The sequence below is a fragment of the Vigna umbellata genome, chromosome 6, assembly GCF_029865625.1.
Source record: "Vigna umbellata cultivar VRB3 chromosome 6, Vumbellata_1.0, whole genome shotgun sequence".
NCBI lineage: Eukaryota > Viridiplantae > Streptophyta > Magnoliopsida > Fabales > Fabaceae > Vigna > Vigna umbellata.
Window position 1 is genome coordinate 22597749 of NC_142170.1, and position 22907 is coordinate 22620655.

Below are 22907 nucleotides of genomic sequence, written 5' to 3' on the forward strand. Positions count from 1 at the left end.
GGATTTTGCAGCAACGACTTCACTCCCACAAGTGCAGAACCCATTTTCTCATTTTCCCACACTTGTAGATCTGTCCAAGAGACACCATGGACCCTTAATCCACTAAGAAGCACTTAATAATTGGAAAGGAGAAACTGCCAACGCTCATCTCTGGCCCAAGGGACCATCATTATATGTCTGGAGCATATTCCCCAACTTTCCACGCAATTCCCACTTATTTTAGATCTGAAAGCGTGAAAACTAACAACGCTCGCGCTAGGGCGCCCCTGAGAATAGGGCGCTGGGCGCAAGTCTCCCTAGCAGCACAATTGTCGCAACTTTGACAGTCCGACTGACCCCCTTCCCGAAGTCGAAAATACGTGTATGAGTACTCAAATCGAAGATCTTTGAGTCTACTATCCAATCAAAAAAGAATAAACTCAATTGATATTTTCTAAAAAAAGTTATAATTAAAATAGTAAACCATGTCAAACTTTGACAGCATTCTATTTTACATTATAACTTGATCTTTTTTACAACTCGGTAAATTCTTGAGGTTCTAGGGTCTTACATTCTCCCCAACACAAAAATTTTCGTTCTCGAAAATTGCGCTTACCAGAGAACAAGTGAGCGGGGAGTGATCGCCGGTGCAAGAGGCACGAAGTGCAAGGGGCATTAACAAGGAGCGGCTCCTGGCAGGATTCCAGTGGAAGGGACACATGGAAGAATCGAACATACACCGGAATGAGAGGGATCTAGAGACTGTGTAGGTATGAGACTATACAGTTGAAGGATAGCTTAAAGGGATTGATTTGGTTACTTATATCACCAAATGCATTTGCTTTTCGGTAGCCTAACTCATAAGAACTCCATGGTTAAGCGTGCTTAGCCTAGAGTAATTTAGGGATGGGTGACCTTCTAGGAAGTTTTCCCGAAAAGTGTGCGAGTGAGGACAAAGCACATTGGAAAGCCATGTGGTGATGTGTGGGGGCAGTCAATATTCCTTGTAAGTTGCCGGGGCGTTACATAATCGATTATACAATTCTTACAAGCCACACAGCTTTAAATGAAATTGATTTTGACAAAAGAAACATACTTGAAGCACAAACATAATAAAATATAATGCAATTGTTATGTCATTTGTTGTGCAAGAAACCATAAAATCATTCTTTTGTTCATCATAAAAAACAAAGATATATAGGGTAGGTATAGCTCCCCTATCAATAATAAGGTTGTGGTGTATGTGTGAATCATGTTGTTTAAGAGTGAATAAGTGATGGGCATAATTGAAAAGGTGTTGTTAAGTGGTTTTTAGCGAATTGTTAGAGTAATTTGTGGTGTTTAAAATTTTTTGAAATCTATGCTAGATTGTTTAAGTGATAAATTTTATTATAGACCAAGATGTTTATGTTTAGCCACGGTTTTAAAGTGTACAAGTTGTTTTATAATTTTATTTAAATTGAATTTGTGTTGCTATGTGTATAAATCATTAATCATGTTACTAAAATTTTATACCAAGTTGTTAAGAATGTTTTTTTTTTGTTGTGTTGTTTTGTTTAGGTCGAGACCTTTGTACACAGATGTTTGTTGTTTAGGTCGAGTTATTGGTATTTTTGACTAAATTATTTATGTTTTTTTGTCAAGCTATACATGTTGTTGGGAGTTATATATATTGTTGGGAGTTTATGCTCGGTGGTTATGAGATGTGCATGTTGTTTTCTAAGTTGTTTAAATTAATGAACAAACTGCATGTGAGCATGATTGAGTTTGTGTTAGCCGAGACGTTTGAGTTGTCTGGTGTGATTGGTTGTGTTATGTCTTTTGTTGTCATAACTATAAAGTGGGGGTCTAGTTCTTTTTCGTTTGAGGTTTTGCTAACCTTGGGAAAAAGGAGGTTGATCTTGACAGTAAGGCTTTGGGCTTAAGAAAAATAAATTTGTAAGGCTTATAGAAGCAAGTAGAGGTAGGTTTGACAGTAAGACTTTGGTCTTATGCATAGTATTACTCATAAGGCTTATGGAAGTGGGTAGGGTGACTTCGAGGTTGTCAAAGTGGTGAGATGTTACGGGGAAGAAAAAGACATAATGATTGATGTTGTTTGGTGATATAAGTATTGATTGATTGCATGAATATTGTTGATTCATGTTTGGAGATTGTTGGTTTTGGTGAGTGTGTTTGTTGTTTATGTTATCATGTTTATATTTTAGTTAGCTCAGCCTTGATTTGTGTGTGTTTATGTCATATGATCGTATAACTTGTGTTGTTATAGAGAGCACATGTAGTTATAGATCACACTAGAGCTAATTAAAGTCACTAGAAGAATTGAGAATCATTTATGGTTTTTGAATTGTAATTTTGAACATGTTGGAGTTTTATCTTGTAATAATTATGAACAACGCTTGGATTTTATTTCAGAATTAAAGCTTTTCTCAGTTAATTGGTTTTTCTTTTATTTCACTTTTAGCGGTGGTATAAGAAAATATTGTGTTTATAAATTACAAGTGACATTTCAAAGAGGAGTGTTACATCATTTTGTTGGATACAACATATTTTACAAACAGAGATCATAAGCCTCTTGAAATTTCCTTGAGATTTAATCATTACATAGGATGGTGGTATTTGGGGCAGCCTTATTGCATGACAAGACCATTGAGATCTTTCAAATGGTTATTATAAACATTTTTGCAAACATAAAATAAAAGAAATCCATAAATTATTTTTACTAATCAAGACTAAGCCATGAAAATATCATTAAAGGAAATTATGTTGTTAACAAAGCATGGTTTGTGCACATGGCATATAATGAGGAATAAAGTAAAGCATCTTGAAAATTTAATGGAAAATGACTCAAATTTGTTACGAGATTTCAAGAAGTATATGTATGATTATGAAGAAAAAATAGATTTTGAGATCTCATTGAGAGATTTACTACAAAATACAATGTTGAAGAAATACATGATTGAATTCAATATATTAGAAAATAGAGAAATGACAGCATGTTACATGAAGAATGCTTTTATGTTTAGCAAGAACAACACAAGTAAGTCAAAACATTAATTCAAATATAAAGTTGCAGGAATGACAAAAGACAAAAATATTCATGCCTACAAGTATTCGCGAATAAAATCTGAAATGGATAGTTGATATATATGTGGGTAATCGATATTTTAATATCCGCTTATAAATAGGTCAGGTGCGGATATTATACTATTGGTACCCGTAGGTATCCATTATCCACAAAAAAATAAAAATAAAAATTTAATTTATATTCTATTAAGTTAAATTTAATTAAAATTCAAATTAATTTATATTTTATCAAGTTAAATTTAACTAAAATTAAATTTTAATTTATATTAAATTTTATTTATTTTTTATTTTATTTTATTTTTATAATTTTATTTAAATTTATTTTAAAATTTATAAAATATTATTTTTTAAATATTTACTATACAAGTAGATGCAAATTTTAAAATATCCACAAATATTTTTTAAACAAATATCCACACAAATAGTTAACAAGAGAATAGATTTTTTTTAGGTTTAATACCCAATTTTGTCCCCAGTTTGGTTCGGAAATCTCAATTTAGTCCCTTTTTATAAAACTGATTGTAATGGATCCTTACTTGTAATTATGTGAGTCAAATTAGTCCCTTCCGTTAAATATAGGCAAACGGAGTTAATTGGTTGATGATGTGGCAGTAGTTACTGGTTAGGTGTCTAACACGTAATTGTGTGAGTGCTTATGTGGTATTAGGGCAACAAATTTTAAAATTGAATTTTAATTAAAAATTGGGTTTATTCACAAGATTAGGGTTTTCAAAAACCCTTTCTTCTTCTCTTCGACGTCACTCCTACAACGGGGAAGAAGGGGTTTTTCGTGCGATTCGGTTTTCTTTCACTGTGAGATGTTTTCTTCTTCTCATTGCAGTTCAGTGATCAAATGGAGTTCCATAGTGAAGTTTCTCTTCTTTGTGGTTCTGTTCTTGTCGCCAAGCGACGCAGTATTGGGGGATTCAGACGAATCTGCTCTCCTTCGTCTGAAGGCATCGTTTTCCGACCCCGCCAGCGTTCTCTCCACATGAACCTCCGCAGCCGGCACTGACTCTGGCTACTGCTCTTGGTCTGGTGTCCTCTGCAACGCGAACTCCCGGGTGGTCGCCGTCAACGTCACCGGAAACGGCGGCAACCGCCACAACGGAACCTCTCACCCGTGCAAAGGTTTCTCTCAATTCCCTCTTTACGGATTCGGAGTTCGGCGAACGTGCGAAGGTAGTAAAGGTTCTCTCTTTGGAAACGTTTCTTCTTTTAATTTCATCAGTGTGCTCACGAAGCTTAGGGTTTTGTCTCTCCCCTTCAACGCGTTGGAGGGGGAATTTGGAGGTTTTGAAATTGGCTGGTAATGGATTGAATGGTTCTGTGCCTGGTTTTGTTGGAAGGCTAAGAGACTCTTTCCTTTAATCAGTTCAGTGGGGTTGTTTCGCGAGAGATTGGGGGAGAATTGTTGGAAGCTTGAGCATTTGGATTTGTCTGCTGTTGCAAGAGATTAGGGAGATGGTGTTGTAGATAAACCCAATTAAATAAACCCAATTTTTAATTAAAATTTAATTTTAAAATCAGCTGCCCTAATACCACGTAAACACTCACACAATTACGTGTTAGACACCTAGCCAGTAATTACTGCCACATCATCAACCCATTAACTCCGTTTGCCTATATTTAACGGAAGGGACTAATTTGACTCACATAATTACAAATAAGGATCCATTACATTATACCTAATATGAATATCAACCAATTTTTTAAGCAATTTAAACATATTGTTAAAGAAAAAATATACAATAAGTTACAACATGAGTGTTTAGTTTAGAAATTACACGAGACATTTCTTAGTTTAAAATAGGAGAAGAAACTCGTGTTATTTTATAAATATGGATTTTTGGGTATATTTCTCAATCTAAAAGTTCATACACATAACTTGTACTACAGTCTATTCGGCTGTTTTACTGAATCAACCCACGTAGCAAACCGTGTCCATGTCATGTCTTATGCTGTAACAATGAGATAAAGAAAGCAACTAATCGAAACTGTCTAGACACATTCAATTTTTGTTCGAAGGGTAATAGTACTGAAAGCACATTGAAAACTGATAATATGCTGGTCCTTTGCAACATGGTTTCATGCTTTCTTGAGAGGCAACTTGTATATTAAAAGCCAATTTTGACTCAATTTATTAATTTCTCTTGCTTTTGATTTGGAAAGAAAGAAAATACAATTAGAACTGCCTATACAAAGTTAAAAGTTACAACATACAGGATTTAAGAAAACCAATTCAATTTAATTTCTATCTCCTATATCTTAACAGATGAACGAATTAAAAGTAACTTGAATTCCCTAGCAGTAAATCGAGCATGTCATTAGAAGTGAGAAGAGTTGTTCCACCAACTAGCAACTCAATGTCAGGTCTTCCACTTTCAGCCAATGCCTCATGAGCCTCACACACCTATGACAGTGACAAAAGTGAAAAAAAATGTCAGGTTACTGTTCTGCATACTAATCAAGGATCAGGTTTTAAATTAAACAGAGCTATGTGTAAAAAAAAAAAGACAACAAATGTCTCATCATTTATTAATATATATATATATATATATATATATATATATATATATATAATAGTTTTAAAAACTTCAATTCTTTAGCAATGACAATATAAAAGGTTTTGCAATGTCAACTTATAAAAATTCATTGTTACTATGACTCTTAAAAGTAATTATTGTAAATATCAACAAATTATAATTGAATAACAGATTAAAATACCTTTACATACAATGCCAATGTGTAGATTATTTACTCAAACTTTAATTCGCAATACAATGCCATATTGTTATTCACAGACATAGAGGAATAGTAAGAGAGAGAGAGGAGACAAAGGTATTCAAGAATTTCACCTCGAGCCCATTAATGCCGCCAATAACGAACACCAAAATGACATTTTGATCAGCAAGGCTTGGTTTGGCCTGCAGTATTCGAATTGACAAGAATAGAGAAAAGGTTAAAAAAAAATGATTAGCATATTTGAACTGGACTACTCAAGCAACCTCCTCATAACAATAAATTAAGAAACCATAATTACCTGACCAAGGCCAAATCTTCCAAACCCACTCTTAAAGAGGCGCCCCACAGTGGAAGAATGATATTCTAACCCAGGCACGTCGTACTTGCCCAACACCCTTGTTAGTAGCTTATAAAGCAATCCTTTTCTATCCTCATCAAAATTAGCTTCCATGGTCAATGATCCATCCCTCAATGGTATATTCTTTCTTTTCAGATCAGATAACTTGTGAAGAAATTTGAAAAGATTGTCCACCCTATCACGCAACTCCAACTTCAGTTGCACATCACCATATACTTGTTCAATTTTATTGTCATCGTCACCATCTTCGTCACCCCATTTGCCCCATTGATCATCATCAAAATCATCAATATCTAGTTCCGAAGATTCTTCAGCAGTTCCCTGAGATTTTAACTTACTATCAACATTAGTTTCAAGCTCTTCTCGTAGTCCATCAAGAAATTTGAGATTTGCTACTGAAGGATTTTCTAAAAGCGCATCTACAACAGCATCTTTTAGCAAATGCTCCTCTTGCCAAGAAAATGGCCCGTCAGCACCAGATGTTGGAAAATTCTCACCAGCCAATATATATCCAATGATCATCAACAGCAAAGCATCTTGCAAAGAAAGTAACCCCTTTGAGATCTCCCTTTTCCCCTTATTTACATGTGATCCCAACAGAGCACTCTTGTTGATAAGGTCACCAATTTGAATGGCAAGACTTTGACTTGTTTCTCCAGAACTTACACTCAGAATTTTCTCTGCGCTGCTAAATGCATCCCATAGGGTATAATTTGATTCTTCAAGGGCAAATAACGTGGCTGCAGCTAATTGAATAATTCCCTTGTTCCTTAGCAAAGATGATTGGTTCCTGGACAAAGCTTTGATCATAGCTTGTATCTCCGGTTTTGTAGCAACACCAGGACGAGACTTCACGTTCACGGCAACATTTTCCCTGTGCAGAGTTTCTTGTAGCCATTTCTTTACCAGTAAGGCTCCATCTTTCGTTCTTCTATCTAAAATAGCTTCCAAAAGTGGCATCCCAAGGAAATTTTCAGAAGAGACAAAGGACCCAGTAAGTATCTCTGCATCAGTGTGATTAGGCTTGTCATGAATTTTCTGGCGAAGGTTAATCAAGCCAGTTAACTGACAATCAGAATTCCACCCACACAAAAAAGCCTCAATGCTTTCTAAAAGACGATAACTGTCTATTTTCGAATCTTCTTCGTTGAGGATCCTTGCAAGTGGTATCTGAACATCTAAAGGAGCACGTTGCAGGTATAAAGAACGAAGTTTGAGTTGGCTCCCAGAACCTTTACCAGAAATTGTTCTATTTCTACGGGGCAAAGAAGAAAATATGCGGTCAACAAGTGAGTCCCCATGGCAGCAAGGAGTGAGAAGATCAAGTGTACGATCAATGAGTAACAGTCCTGCTGATCGTTTACGACGGCCTACGTCATAAAGACTAGACATGCCTGTCAAAACTTTTCCCACAGTTTTTGATATATCACCAAGGGAGAAAATTTCCACTTTCAAGTCCATCTATATCATAAACAAGACAATTAATGGTCAAGGTAAAAAATTAAAGGAGAAACAAAACAAAAAGTATTGCAGCTACAGGTAAATCAGATATACTCTCAATAAAAAGCAAAGCCTTTTTCACCCTAAAATGGGATTGGCTACATGAACCAAACAATAAAATTGTGTGCTTTAAATACCAAGTTTTTGAAAAAGATTCAGAGCACGATCTATTTAAATGAGTAACACTCTTACAAGAAATTTTTTTTATTCCAGTAATCTTTTTCAGAATGGAAGTATGAGCCCCCTAGTAAAATAGAACAATATGGCATGGAGCAGCTCTATCACAGACCTATTAATATTATAATGTTCAAGATAGTCCCCAGCATTTAAATATATGAAGTACACAACATAAGAATCCTAAAAAATAAAAAAAAAAAATAAACAAACAAATCTTGAAATAAAGTCAACAGAAATGTGCACACATTTCAGTTACAAAATGTATATAACTTGTGTTACCTTGGCAGCCAAATGGTAGAGAAAGTGTGCCGTAAGAGTAGCCCCTGGAGGCACATCATCGGCATCAGAGAGAAAACCAGTACTTAATGGAGGCAAACCAGGACTAATGGAATCTTCATGCCCAGATGATAAGTGTGCTTCAGCTACCAACCCTTCTGAAGGCAGAACAAATACTCGTGGTGAAATAGGACATAAAATCATGGGAAAATGATAAACAGAAACAACCAATTTCACCACTGATTCTTCAACGTAGTCTAATGAATTGTTCTCATAAAAATCTCTTCCACTTGGACTAGCTTCGAGATTAAGAACATCCTCTCCAATGGAAGGAAACTCTGAACGTCCTCCATCTTCAGTGTTAAGCTTTCCCTGTCCCGGTTTTGTCCGGGATTTCTTAACTAGTTCTTCATAATCTTGAACCAGCAAGGATTCATATTCAGGATATGCATCTGGTCCCAGAGGTGAATCAGGAAATGCTGAGTGTGCTGTCTGCATTTTTTATTAGTATTAGAAAATTCAAAAACAAAAGGAAACAATGAAGGAAGGAAATGGGTATTGGAACGAAATAACAATAAACTAGCTATATCATTGATGGATAAAGTAATTTCATCCTTATGTTGATCATTGGTGATAAATAATGAGTTCATCCCTTTACTCCAGCAAATATAACCAGCTATCCATATTGACAAAATTCTAGGAGAACTGATGACAATATTGCTAATTAAATAAAATACCTCATCTGCTTTTGACTTTTTGATTTATTCCCAAAACATTTTATATGTCTAAATTAACTAGAGACGACCCAACTATTTCCGAAAGATGATAATTTCTGTTTCTGTTTCTACTATAACAACATTACTTTTTTAACATACTGGAAACCAACATTAATTAAGGGTTTGTTTGTTGCAGAAACTTCTCCGTAAGGACTTCTAGGAGAAAAAAATTAAATAAACTTTCTCAGAAGTTAAAATCAACCCATGCATAAAAACTAATTTGTAGATGTTAACTCGTGATTTTCCTAAATTTTCATTTTTTAACTTATGCATAAGCTAATTTTAACCTACGGAGAAATTCACTTAACTCCTTACTTTTCTTTCCTAGAAATTCTAGTGGAGAAGTTTGTCCAAACAAGCCCTAAGACCACCACTAATACTATCAGTCTTTCATTAGGATAGCAACTTGCTAACTGTGAAAGTTTGAAAGATGGTAAAAATATTATTACTGTGTTAAAGTTTCTATTACACAAAAAAGTCCTATATAAGGAACAATGGACCAGCCCTAAAAGCCCATTATACAATACAATATATTTCAACACTCCCCCTCAAGCTGGAGCATATGCTCCAAGCTTGGAACATATACATTGAATCCTAGGCCCCCTTAGAGATTTGGTCATAATGTCTCCGAGTTGTTCATTAGAATTGACAAACTCAGTAACAAGTTCCTTAGTCAACAACTTCTCTCTAATAAAATGACAATCAATTTCTATATGTTTTGTTCTCTCATGAAACACTGGATTGGAGGCAATATGAAGGGCTGCTTGGTTGTCACAGTACAGTTTCAAAGACTCATTTCCACAAAATTTCAACTCTTGGAGAAGTTGCTTGATCCACACAAGTTCGCATGTAGTCAAAGCCATAGATCGGTATTCAGCTTCAGCACTAGATCTAGCAACAACACTTTGTTTCTTACTTCTCCAAGATATAAGGTTCCCTCCAAGTAGAACACAATATCCTGTAGTAGATCTTCGATCAATTGGAGAACCAGCCCAATCTGCATCACAATATCCTTCAATCTGAGTGCTTCCCTTGTCCTCATACAACAATCCCTGTCCTGGATTTCCTTTTATGTATCTGAGAATTCGAATCACTGCATTCCAATGGTCAACATGTGGATTTTGCATAAATTGACTCACAACTCCCACTGGATAAGAAAGATCAGGTCTTGTTATTGTAAGATATATGAGTTTTCCAACCAGCCTTCTATATCTCTCTGGATCTGAGAAAGGTTCACCTTGATCTCTCATTAGCTTTTGATTTGAGTCCATAGGACTATCAATAGGCTTGCAATTTGTCAAGCCTGTTTCCTCTAAAATATCAAGAGCATATTTCCTTTGTGAAATGATGACACCTTCTTTTGACTGTGCTACTTCAATACCAAGGAAGTATTTTAGACGACCCAGATCTTTAGTCTGAAAGTGGTTGAACAAATGATTCTTTAATTGAGTAATTTTAGTGTTGTCATTCCCTGTAATAACAATATCATCAACATACACCATGAGATAAACACATTTGTCAGGAGAAAAATGACCATAAAACACTGAGTGATCCGCCTCACATCGTTTCAATCCAAAATTTTGCACAACCCGACTAAATTTACCAAACCAAGCACGGGGTGATTGTTTCAAGCCATAGAGGGAACGACGTAATTTACAAACTAACCCAGACTCCCCCTGAGCAACAAACCCAGGAGGTTGCTCCATGTATATCTCCTCTTCCAGATCACCATGAAGAAAGGAATTTTTAATGTCCAACTGGTAAAGTGGCCAATGACGAATGGCAGCCATAGCAAGTAAAATACGAACTGTACTGGTTTTAGCCACAGGAGAAAAAGTATCACAATAATCAATGCCATAAACTTGAGTATATCCCTTAGCTACTAGACGAGCTTTTAGACGATCAATTTCACCAGTAGGACCAACCTTAATAGCATAAACCCATCGGCAGCCAACAGGCTTCTTACCAGGAGGAAGAGGAACAAGGTCCCAAGTACCATTGTGGTCAAGGGCCTGCATTTCATCAATCATGGCTTGACGCCATCCAGGATGATCAAGTGCCTCATAAATATTATTAGGAGTCTTAAGGGAGGATAAGGAAGAAACAAAAGAGAAATAGGTAGAAGACAAACGATGATAACTCAAAAAATTATAAACAGGATATGGATTACGAGTAGAACGAATACCTTTTCGAAGGGCAATGGGCAAATTATCATCTGAGTCAGTAGAAGACGAGGAGGATGAAGGATCCATGGTCTGGTGAGCTGAGGGAGGAGGAGATGAGTCTAGAGGATCTTCATTGTTCTGAGCTTGAGATTGTCTCCGACGCTGATATGTGATAAGAGGTGGAGGAACAATGTCATTCACATTTTGAGTTTGAGGTATAGAAGCAGGAATAACCAAGGGATCACACGATGGTAGAGGAAACATTTGTTGAACAGATGAACGATCCTCCACAGAGGACGAGAAAAACGGTGTATCCTCAAAGAATGTGACATCAGCAGACATATAATTTCTCTTGGTGGAGGGAGAATAACATTTATACCCTTTCTGAAGACGAGAATATCCCAAGAAGACACACTTAATAGCCTTTGCGGATAGCTTATCAAGACCTGGAGAAACATTATGGACAAAACATGTACACCCAAATACACGTGGGGAGATATGATATAGAGTGTCATTTGGAAAAATGACAGAATGAGGAATTTTATTTTCAAGAGAGGAAGAAGGCATCCTATTGATTAGAAAACAGGCAGTGAGGACTGCATCGCCCCAGTGATGTACAGGGATATTAGTATTCAACATCAAGGAGCGTGCAGTTTCAATGAGATGTCTATTCTTCCTCTCTGCAATACCATTTTGTTGTGGAGTGTGAGGACATGTTGACTGATGTAAAATTCCTTGGGAAGATAAAAATGAAGAAAACGCTAAAGAAAAATATTCCTTAGCATTATCACTACGAAGGATTTTAATTGTCTTCCCAAATTGGTTCTTAATTTCATTAATAAAAGACACAAATATGGACAAAAGTTCAGATCTCTCTTTCATTAAATAAACCCAAGTACATCGAGAGAATTCATCAATGAAGGTTACAAAATAATTAAAACCAAAAGAAGTAACACGACTTGGTCCCCAAATATCAGAGTGAATAGTTGAGAAAGGAGAATTACATAGTGTCTCAGACTTTTTAGGATGAGAAGATCTAACATGTTTTCCTAATTGACACGACTCACAATCTAAGACTTGAATGTTCTTGAGACTTGGAACCATCATCTTCAACTTGGATAAACTTGGATGGCCCAACCGATCATGCAAAAGTTTTGGAGATGAAGTGGTAAAACAGGAAACTGAAGAGCTATGTTTCAAAAAATAAAGTCCTCGAGACTCATGTCCTTCTCCAATCAGGCGACCCGTACCATGTTCCTGTATAACAAAGGAATTAGCAGTAAAGGTTACAGAACAATTTAAGGAACGAGTCAATTGGCTCAAGGAGATTAAATTGTAAGGACAATGAGGAATATACAAAACAGAATTTAAATTTAGTGAAGGAGATAAGGAAACTCTGCCAATTCCCTGAGATGCAACTTTGGATCCATTGGCAACAGTAATTAAATGAGGAATTTTCTGAGAGGACATGGAAGAAAATGAAGAAATAGTACCAGAGATATGGTCTGAGGCACCTGAGTCAAGGATCCATGGATTGTGACCTTCCATAGATTGAGATATGCAGGCAGTTGACACATTGGACATGGAAGAGGATTGGTCAGGATGAGAAGATTTTCCAGACTTATACTTCAAAAATTCTTGGTATTCTTCATTTGAAATTTTGGGTTCGAGATCATCAGATTTCGAAACATGAGCGACTTTGTCAGGATATCCATGTAAGGCATAACATTTCTCTCGAGTATGGCCTATCCTCTTACAATATGTGCACTGAGGACGCATACCACGGCCACCACGTCCTCCTCGGTTGCCTCTGCCTCCTCCTCTTCCTTGTGGTGCTACCATAGCTGATGTTTCAATACCACCAATTGAACTTTCGTCTTTAACTAATGAAGGTACCCGAAGAAGTCGAGTAACTAAGCTGTCCATTGATGGAACTTGATCACCAGCTAACATTTGATCACGAACATGGTCAAAATCTGAATGTAGACCTCTCAAAATTAAGACCATATAAAACTTATCAAGCTTCTTGTTTAGGCCTTCTAAAGAATCAGCCACAAAGAAATTCTTCAATTCTTCTACAGCAGCACGGGCCGTTCCTATGTAAGTAACCATATCATGATTGTTTTGTTTAAGGGAAGTCACTCTTTGAGTTGCATCAAAGAGACGTTGCACATCGTTAGCAAAGATATCTTGAGCTTTTCTCCAAAAAGAAGAGCACGATTTGTAAGGTCTTAAAATTTCTAACACTTCTGGTTCAACAGATTGCCATAGGACAGCACATAGTTGAAAATCAAGTTTTTGCCATTGAGATTTCTCTTCTTCAGGAACGGTGGAAACATCTTGTTCAAGATGATCATGGTGTCCTTGACCAAGAAACCATAACTCCACGGAAGAAGACCAAGATAGATAGTTTTTCCAATTGAGTTTTGCAGAAGTAATGGTCGGAGTAGCAGAGAGAGACGGTGTTCCAAGACCAGCCATTATAAAGCCAAACAAGAAAAGAGGGGAAAAAGGTGTGGGAAGAAACCCTAAACGGAGCAACCCTCAACGGAACAGCAAATCAGAGACCACAATACACTCAGGAGACGGCGGCGAAACGACCGGCAGTGGCGCGGTGAAGATCCGGCACGGGAGAGGCGGCGCGTGAAGCCCACGCGCCCGAGAGTGGTCAGAGAGAAACGGCGCGTGACGGCGCGTCGAGAGAAGAATGAGGCGGCGACCACCAGGGATGGGTCGCGCTCGTCGAGGCGAACCGAACCCTTAACTTCGCCGGAGAAAAGGCAGCGACGGCGGCGGCGGACGGCGGCGGACGGCGGTGGCGGACGGCGGCAGCGGCGCGGAAAGCGACGGAGAACGACGGCGCGGGCAGTGAGCAGCGGCGAACCCTAACCAGCTCTAGATACCATGTGAAAGTTTGAAAGATGGTAAAAATATTATTACTGTGTTAAAGTTTCTATTACACAAAAAAGTCCTATATAAGGAACAATGGACCAGCCCTAAAAGCCCATTATACAATACAATATATTTCAACACTAACTATTCATGTAATACTAGGGTTTGCATGCTAATGAAAAATAAAAGGATTAAGGTGCAACCATAACTCATTCTTCAAAAACTGGTAGCTTATTTTACTATTGCAAAAGACAGGAAAAAGAGGAGTAATTACAGTACATACCAAGTGAATAATGTTATTGTTAAGGTGGAAACCAGTAGTGGTAAGCCAACAACAGTGCTATCATTTCAGCTAAGGTGGAAACCAGTAGTGGTTTACCAACCTGCCGCCACAACAAGGCGGTAGTGAAGCAGGTTGTCCATGGCCACCCATGGCACCGCTTTTTGCATGGCAGCTAGCAGTGACGGAAAAAGCAGGGTGGAGAAAGAAGACAACAGCTTCAACAAAAGAGACCAAGAGAAGAGATAGGGGCAGTTGCGGCTTGGAGAAAAATGAGAAGCAAAGTGGGAAAAGAGATAGGGCAGCAATGGTGCACGCAAGACACTAAAATCCTAATTACATCCTTATATGTGTTTTCTCAGTGTTTAAAACATAAGATTAAAAATCGGGTCGGGCCTGTAAAACATTATTTAACCTAACCTAATACACAAAACCCCTCCTCTCTTATTCTTTTGCCTTTGCCTTAAGTTACTACCCCCAACCGTAGGCACAATAAAACATTATTTAATAACATAATACACACAACCCCTCCTCTCTTATTGAATGACTTCATTATCGTTTCCTTGGCTTTCTCCATTGCTTCATATATATAGCCCATAGTTGTTTTTCTTTCCCCATCCACTAGACGAAGCATATGAACAAGAGCAGCCATGACTTTGAGAGTAAATACAACATGATTCCAAAATGAAGGCATAAGAACATGACCAAGAAGACTCCCCTGAACAACAAATCTGGGAGGTTGCTCTATGTAAATCTCTTCTTACAAATCTTCGTTAAGAAATGTCGTTGACATCTAGTGGATAAAGAGGTCATTGTTGAAGAGTCACCACGGCTATAAATAAACTACCAAAAGTCATTCGTCCAACAGGAGAAAAAGCATATATAAAAGGGTTAAACACAATGGTGACAGAAGGGAAGTCAGAAGAGACAACAGCGGAAGAAGCCATGGATGAACAGGAGAGAGAAACCTTAAAAATCCAAGATTCTCCAATCAAGACACTTGGAAAATGAAAAAAAGCAACCTCAATGCTTTGAATAGCTACGGGGACGTGCGACAATGCACGACGAACCTGAAGGTGGAAAAAGAGCGACCTCAATGCTCTAAATCACTATCTAAGGGGAGACGAGATGTGCCACACACACGACACAAAAAGGAGAAGATCCACAACTTTAAAAGGCATTAAAAGCACGTAGGAGCTTTGATGAAGGCATCGTTGATGACATGGTGGTTACCTGGCCTAGGCGATCAAAGTAGTGTGATAGTTGGTTGAAACTGGAACTCTAGTAGTTGCAGCATAGACGACAACAGTAGACTATGGCACCGCCGGCAGCGGCAGGTGTGGCAGCAGAGGCAACAAAAAAAAATTCCTCAAAAGAACCTGGTTCAAGATACCATGTTGAATATAGCAAAAATTATGTATGAGATTAATCTTCTTTGTGTCGAATATACACAGAGTCCTCTATTTATAATAGAAAAAATATGGGCTAAACCCAAAATACAAATAAGAAATAATAAAAACCTAACTACAGGTTAAAGATAAAGAAAAGATAAGGATAGTATATCTAACAGCTTCCTTAGATAACTTGTATTGCTCCATTCATCAGAAGTGAACATCTCTCTCAAATTTCCCTTTTCTTGATGCAACCTTTGTAATGATAAATAAGTGGTAGAAAATCATGTAACAGCATGTCTTACTAATTCCCTCTTATTTGTAAATTGTCTTAAAAAACTCAAGGTACTAGAATGACTATAGATAAAGCCAGCAAGACTAACTCCTCTTTGAATTGTCTTCTTTATCAAAGGAAGCTTTCCAATGTCTTCAAGCATCAAATCTATATAATGGGCAGCACAAAGAGTCCAATAGAGATGGGCCTTTTCTCTTCCAACAACTTACCAGGCAACACATAATTGCTCCCATTATTTGTTATAACTTCAACAACATTTTCTTCTCCAATTTCCTCCACAAAGGAATCAAGCATCTCAAATAGTTTTACTCCTGTCTACATAAATTTAGAACCATCAATAGACTTGACAAACATTTTCCCTTCAAGGTTGCTCACCAAAAAATTAATCAAGCATCGTTACTTTCAGTCAATCCATGCATCTAACATAATAGAACAACCATGTTTTCCCCATTGCAATTTATGATCTTTCAACTTCTCAGTATAGTCAACTTCCTTGCTTAGAAGTGGAACTTTGATTTCATGATAAGTAGAAGTGGGTAAATTACGTTCATAAGCACCTTGGCATCAATCATATATTGAAAATTTTTCAACCTCACAAGGTTGAATGACAAGCCTACTTGGTACCAAAACCAAGCAATATATTGATGAACCAAGGACTTTAAATTTTGTCCCATGCCTCTTTGATGTTAGCTTGCCTCAATTTTTCCTTTTTTCTCTTCTCTACTGCAACAGCTCGATTTCTACAAAACATATCCATTGGTCCTTTTCTTCCACTGCTATATCTCTCTCTATCATTCCACTGCTATATCTCCCTCTATCATTACTAGCAGTGGACATTTCAACTTCATCTTCCTCTCATGATTATCATTGGCTACACTATATCCAGGATTGATGAAGGAGCTGTCTATTTCTTTTCTATATAATTTCCAAAGTTCTTCTCTCACACAGCAACATTGCCCTTCTTTACCGTTAGATGTTCTTTTGCTCTAGTAGCTCCTCCTTTCATAACTTTCCCACAATAATTACAAAAAGTTGTATTTAAATTTGACTCATCCATCGGGTGACAATGTTTTCAACCCGAGTCACTTCTGTGAGATGTTCTTGAACTGTCTTGATCATGCATGATGGGTCATTATTGGTGCTAGAAAACAGGTATATCTTTTGAAAAATAATTATAGTGAAAGTAGAGAAGTAAAAAATAAACAAAAATAAAAAACTGAAAAAAAAAATAGACTTAGTGGCGGTGGCGGCAACTGATGATGGCAGCGGTGGCTGTTGGTGGCAGTAACTTAGGGCAAAGGCAACAGAATAAGAGAGGAGGGGATGTGTGCATTAGGTTAGATTAAATAATGTTTTATTGGGCCTTACCCAATTTTTAACATTATGTTTTAAACATTCAAAAAACACATATAAGGATGCATTAGGGTTTAGTGTCTTGCGTGCACCGCTCCTGCCCTATCTCTTCTCCCACGCTGTTGCTGCCCTATTTCTTCTCCCACTTTGCTACTCTTGTTTCTCCAAGCCATAACTGCCCCTATCTCTTCTCTTAGTTTCTTTTGTTCAAGTTGTTGTCTTCTTCTTTCTCCACCTCACTTTTTCCACAACTACCATTCCGCCACCACCAACCACCATGCAAAAAGCAGCAGCCATGGGCCACCATGGAAAACCCGCTTCTCCACCGCCTTGTTGTGCTGCCATGGCCAAAATTTAATAACACTAGATAATAGATGGACATGTCAACTTCATCACCCCTTGCATGCAACTGGTCACTTTTTGAACCCAGAGTTCTATTATTCCAACCCATAAATGGAATATGAATTGGAAGTTACAAATGGACTGTATGCTTGCTTCAGGAGGTTGGTGCCAAGTAAAGATGTGCAACCAAAAAATTTAACTGAGTTGCCTCTTTATAAGAGTGCAAGTGGACTCTTTGGTGATGATTTTGCCATAGAATCAAGGAAGACCACAGTGCCAGGTGAGTAAATTGTGCTAAGATATAATGGTTACATTCTAAGTTACTTTCTTTGCTTTTGTAGCTCAGTGGTGGAAGAATTATGGACATGCAACTCCCAACTTATAAAAGCTAGCAATCAAGATTTTAAATTTGACATGTAGTTCATCGGGATGCGAGCACAATTGGAGTGTTTTTGAGCAAGTAATAAGACATGACTCATTTCATTATTATCTTATTTGTAGAGTATAGAAAGAAATTAATTCACATTTTACTTATTCATAATGCAGATTCATTCAAAGAAAAGGAATAGGCTGGACCACAAAAGGCTGCATGATTTGGTTTAGATAAAGTATAATCAACAATTTGCTCAAAGATACAATATTACGGATGCAATAGACCCTATTGTATTGAATGACATTGATGAATGTAATGAGTTGTGGGAGAAGTTGATGATAATGATAATGAAGAGGGAGAAATGAGTTGGTTTTTGATGATGATCCCACTCTTAATTGGGCAACTGTTTATGAAGCTTCAGGTATTGGAGAACCAATAGTTTATACAAAGATACAAGCAACCAATAAAAGAAAGCAACCATCAAGTGGTGGTATTTTTATTGGATCTTCTTATGCTTCTAAGAAAGGTCCAGGTGCAATTCCAACTCTAATACCAACAGGGAAGGGTAAAGAGAAAACTCAAATTGGGGTTCAGAATGAATTGCATGATAGCTCTCATTTTGAGTTTGAAAGACTACTTAACTTTGACAAGAGTCTCTTAGAAGGGGAAGAGGAAGAGGGATATGCCCCATTGGATGATAATATTGCAGACAATTATGTTGGAGAACCAATATTTATACAAGGAGACAAGCAACAAATAAAAGAAAGCAACCACCAAGTGGTGGTATTGTTAGTGAATCTTCCCATGCTTCTAAGAAAGGTCCAGGTGCAACTCCAACTCCAACACCAGCAGGGAAGGTTAAAGAGAAGGCTCAAATTGGGGTTCAGAATGAATTGCATGATACTCTGATTTTGAGTTTAAAAGATTACTTAACTTTGACAAGAGTCTCTTCGAAGGGGAAAAGAAGGAGGGATATTCCCCACTGGATGATAATATTGAAGACAATTATATTGGGATTGAAGCAGAATCTGATGATTAGAAACTTAAAACATTTATTTTAAGATTTGTTGTTATTTTATGTTTTGAACTTCAAATTTGTGATGTTTTGGTATGATGTTATTATTATTTGAATTTTTAGACATAATATCATTACTTTTGCATTAGAATTATATGTGGTGGTATTATATTTCTTTTGACTGCAATGTTTCTGCCACAACCCATTATGGTTCTGTTATAACTTTATAAAGGATTTTTGGGTCGCCAATATTTTCCGTTGTCTGATATTGATAACACTGGTCAACAACATTAAATGTATAAAACATGGAAAATAGGTAAAAGGAGAGCCAAGGAAGGAAATAGAAAAAGGGAAAAAGAGATGTAATTGCAGATAAGCACCTCTGAGATAGATGTAAATATAATACAATGACGAACAACTTGATGTGTGCTCAGGCAACGTAAAATGTACCGGTGAGCATCACTTAGTAGACTTGATGTGATAACCACAAGTTTCCTCGCAGGATCAGAATTTGAGTTCCAATCAACCACCTAAACAAGGAAACATTAATAAAAGTAGATCATGATACACGTGGCAACCTAAAGTAGTCATAGAATATTATAGTACAAACAATTCAGGAGCATGCAGAAATCTCAGCCAGCAGATGAAAGAATGTCTCCACATGGTTCCATACAGCATCAACTGTAAATTTACTAAGAAAAAGGATGGAATCATGGAATGGATAAAGAATAAACTCTAAGGGAATTCTATATCCTACAAATGCTCTTACTCTCTTTTACAGAAAGTAATTATACTTCCAAGATATTAAATACATTTACTTTTCATCCAATATTTTCCATGAAAGGTAGGAGGAGGATTAAGAATTATTCAATTCTATAACATCATTATCCATGAACATTAAAAAACACAATTTTTTTATGTTCAAACACAATTTGTCTTAATTTCAAGAAGAAAAGATAACCAGAGGTGGACCTAGAACTTTGTCTCAAGGGCGGTTAAAAACAAAAAAAAAACACTACTAAAAGAATATTTAAATTTTCACATGCATAACATGTTCAAGAATTTAACATATAAATAATATTTTTATTATGAATAAAACACATAAATATATTTACTATTGAGTATAAAAACAGTATAATACAAGAAACAGATTAGATAAATGGTGTGTTGGGGTGTTCACAAAATAATCTTTATAATCATTTAAATAAAAAATAAATAAATGAAGGTGACCATGACCCCACCAGGTCACCCCCTCCTTCTGCATCTGAATCATAGCTCAAAGCCTTAAACATGCAAAAGAGAAATTCAATTTCATTGTATATCGTTATCCTCAAAGCAACCGTGAAATAAGCACCCAAGTGGCCACAAATAAAATTTCACGTATGGTATGGGTACAGAGGCACCACGGAACATACAGGCATTTGTCTTAGCACAAATACACCATAGCAAATGAGCTGACAAAGCCATGCTTCTGCATAGTAGATTATCAAGACAAACTCAATCCACCGTGCAATAAACCTTCAAATGATGAATTGCCTTTGCTACTTTGCTTGGCTACGCAAGACCAGATGAAAAACTTCAAAAAGTTTATCCACCCTTTGTGACACTTCCATAAGTATCAAGAAGGGGAAAGGAAATAAAAGGGAATACTGGATAGGCATGCCTGAGTGAGAATCCAACCATGAAAAGCAGTATAAAATCAATTCCTATTATTCAAGCACATGACGCATTCAGATTATTCCATCTCAAAAGGACTTGACCCATGAAAAGAAGGAATACAATATTTACAAATGACAATGGGTATTAACATGTTCCCTACAACAAGGAGAAAAGACAAGAATAATGTTAAAATTGAAAAATAGAAAGCCTTGGACGATTTTATTGACAATTCAGTAAGTAACCTTTATCTTAATATTTAAATCAAGGAATTCAGAATTATTAATAGAAAAAATCTTCAGTTCATAACATCATGCATTTTGGTAATTATTACTAGGTGAATTATAGATATTCATCACTTAACTACACTCAAACTTGTCTAAAGCTGATACATACCCTACCTACATTCACTGATATAACATAGGAATTAATGGGCTCCAAACTTTGGCCAAGGGGAAGAATTCATTAACTGAAAATCCAAACACGGATCACCAAAAATTGTTGATTCCATTTCATAGCCTCTAATGTAATATTTTTCAAAACAGAAAAATACTTTAAATTTTATAGTAATTAAATCAATCATTGAGATAATCAAATCTTGGTAGTTCACAGAAAGAATAGAGAGACAACTAGGGCAACAATGTAACATGAAACTAGCACTTACAACATCAAGTGCACACATGTTTTCCAAACTGCAAATAGCCCGTGCTCCAAGTTCAAGAAGTATGGGATAGGCCCCCAAAAATTGGAAACTTTCTGTAGATCCAGCATCTAAATAAACAGTAGCATCTTGAATATGCTCAGCTATCTGGAAAAATGGGCACAACTAATATTAATGAAAAAAATAAAAGGAAAAGGATCACATGGTTACAGTTGTAACATGTACAATGGGTAATATTTTCAGAAGAAAATTCAAATTCACATGTACAGTATAAGATGCTTTGCGGCAACTATATTGGGCTCAAATCTACAAGTGAATAACTTTACTTAATGTTAAAGAGAAGAAAACAATGAACTACTCCATCATAAGCACAAAATTAAGAAAATAAATATAGATTTTGGATGAAACACAACAGTAAAGCATTCTAAAAGCTATCTTCCCTGGAGCTATATAAACATAGCCAACATCATTTCTTCCAATCTCAATATTAGAATTAGTTCTGTGACAACTTATTGCCTTTTGGGATAAATGTTCTTGCTAATGGAGATCCACTGATACAGCTCCCAAACAAGGGTTTTAAAAAATAGTGACTTACTCTTATACTCCCTAATATTTTTTTCAAAAGTGCACACAGCACCCCTAATTTTATAACATTTACAACAACCATGATGTAATGTTTTTCAAACAAACAAGAAAAGTCAGTGCAATGTACAAGGAATATAATTGTAATGTTTATCAAACAATTAAGAGCCTTCGTGTAGAGACAAGAAAGGAGGGGTATTATGTATAATCTGAAAAAATCTTAAACCACAATCGTGTCTACAATTTCCAACAATATGGAATATAACAACAAAAGCACATAGGCAGTTTAAAACCTTGCTCCCAAATCCATACCATAACTCTTAAAGGTCAAAATAACTTCTCAAATCGCATTAAACTAAACCTGGTTCATAGCTCTTCTTCTAAAAATGGTTGCTCAAGTTTAATCTAGGTATCCAAGGGCACTAACATAGACCAAGATACATCCATCTAATCCCTTCCACTGTTTAATTTGGCTAATAAAGTAAAGAAAACTTCACCAGAAGAACGCTACATGCATCAAAACATGCATTTCAATATTCCTTTATTCTACATACAAGTTACATCCAATTGGTTCTTAATTTTGCGAAATTAAGAAAAGTTAAAATCATAATCATTGCAGAGCCCTACTGAATCATTCCGCAAAATCAGAAACATGCATAAAACTGAAGGTATTCTACTTCGGAAGGCTTGTGCTACCTGTCTAATAGAATCGATGCAACATTTGATAACATCAACTGTAGCCATTTCTTATTCTCTATAACCTCTCCTCCAGCGGAACGTGATTTTCTTCGAAATCGCAAAATCCCAAACCACCCAGCGTTCAATGGAGTTAAAACTTCACTCGCCTCCAACAAATCACGCTTGGGGTGTTTGAGAAAACGCCGTTTTGTAATCAGAATTTGGGATTAGAGGCAGATCTTACTGCTCCTTCACTCTTTAGTGATTTCTTCCCTCTCCTTTCCCTCTGTTCACCAACTCTTTTTTTTTTCTTTTTTTTTATTCAT

General features: G+C 36.5%; 1 protein-coding gene and 2 pseudogenes across 1 annotated transcript; 1 reads left to right on the forward strand and 2 right to left on the reverse strand.

Moving 5' to 3' along the window:
- Positions 1–5176: 5176 nt before the first annotated feature.
- On the reverse strand, positions 5177–22907 carry LOC124833088 (vesicle docking protein). The gene is made up of 7 exons (XM_047307467.2): positions 22600–22907; positions 21325–21468; positions 19385–19534; positions 8126–8614; positions 6110–7630; positions 5925–5993; positions 5177–5479 (listed from the first exon to the last, which is right to left on the reverse strand). The coding sequence occupies exons 1-7, from the start codon at positions 22645–22647 to the stop codon at positions 5351–5353; spliced, it is 2550 nt and encodes an 849-aa protein (XP_047163423.1). The 5' UTR covers positions 22648–22907; the 3' UTR covers positions 5177–5350.
- Positions 15681–17362, reverse strand: LOC148196996 (uncharacterized; annotated as a pseudogene).
- On the forward strand, positions 17181–18898 carry LOC148196997 (uncharacterized; annotated as a pseudogene).

Bases quoted from the DNA above. Each gene is read 5' to 3' on its own strand.
- LOC124833088 (XM_047307467.2), bottom strand. From the start codon at position 22,647: ATGGCTACAGTTGATGTTATCAAATGTTGCATCGATTCTATTAGACAG. The intron at 19,535-21,324 runs GTAAGTGCTAGT...TTCCTTGTTTAG, and splicing joins ACATGTGTGCACTTGATGTT to GTGGTTGATTGGAACTCAAA. The intron at 8,615-19,384 runs GTGCTTATCTGC...TAAAAAATGCAG, and splicing joins TATTTACATCTATCTCAGAG to ACAGCACACTCAGCATTTCC.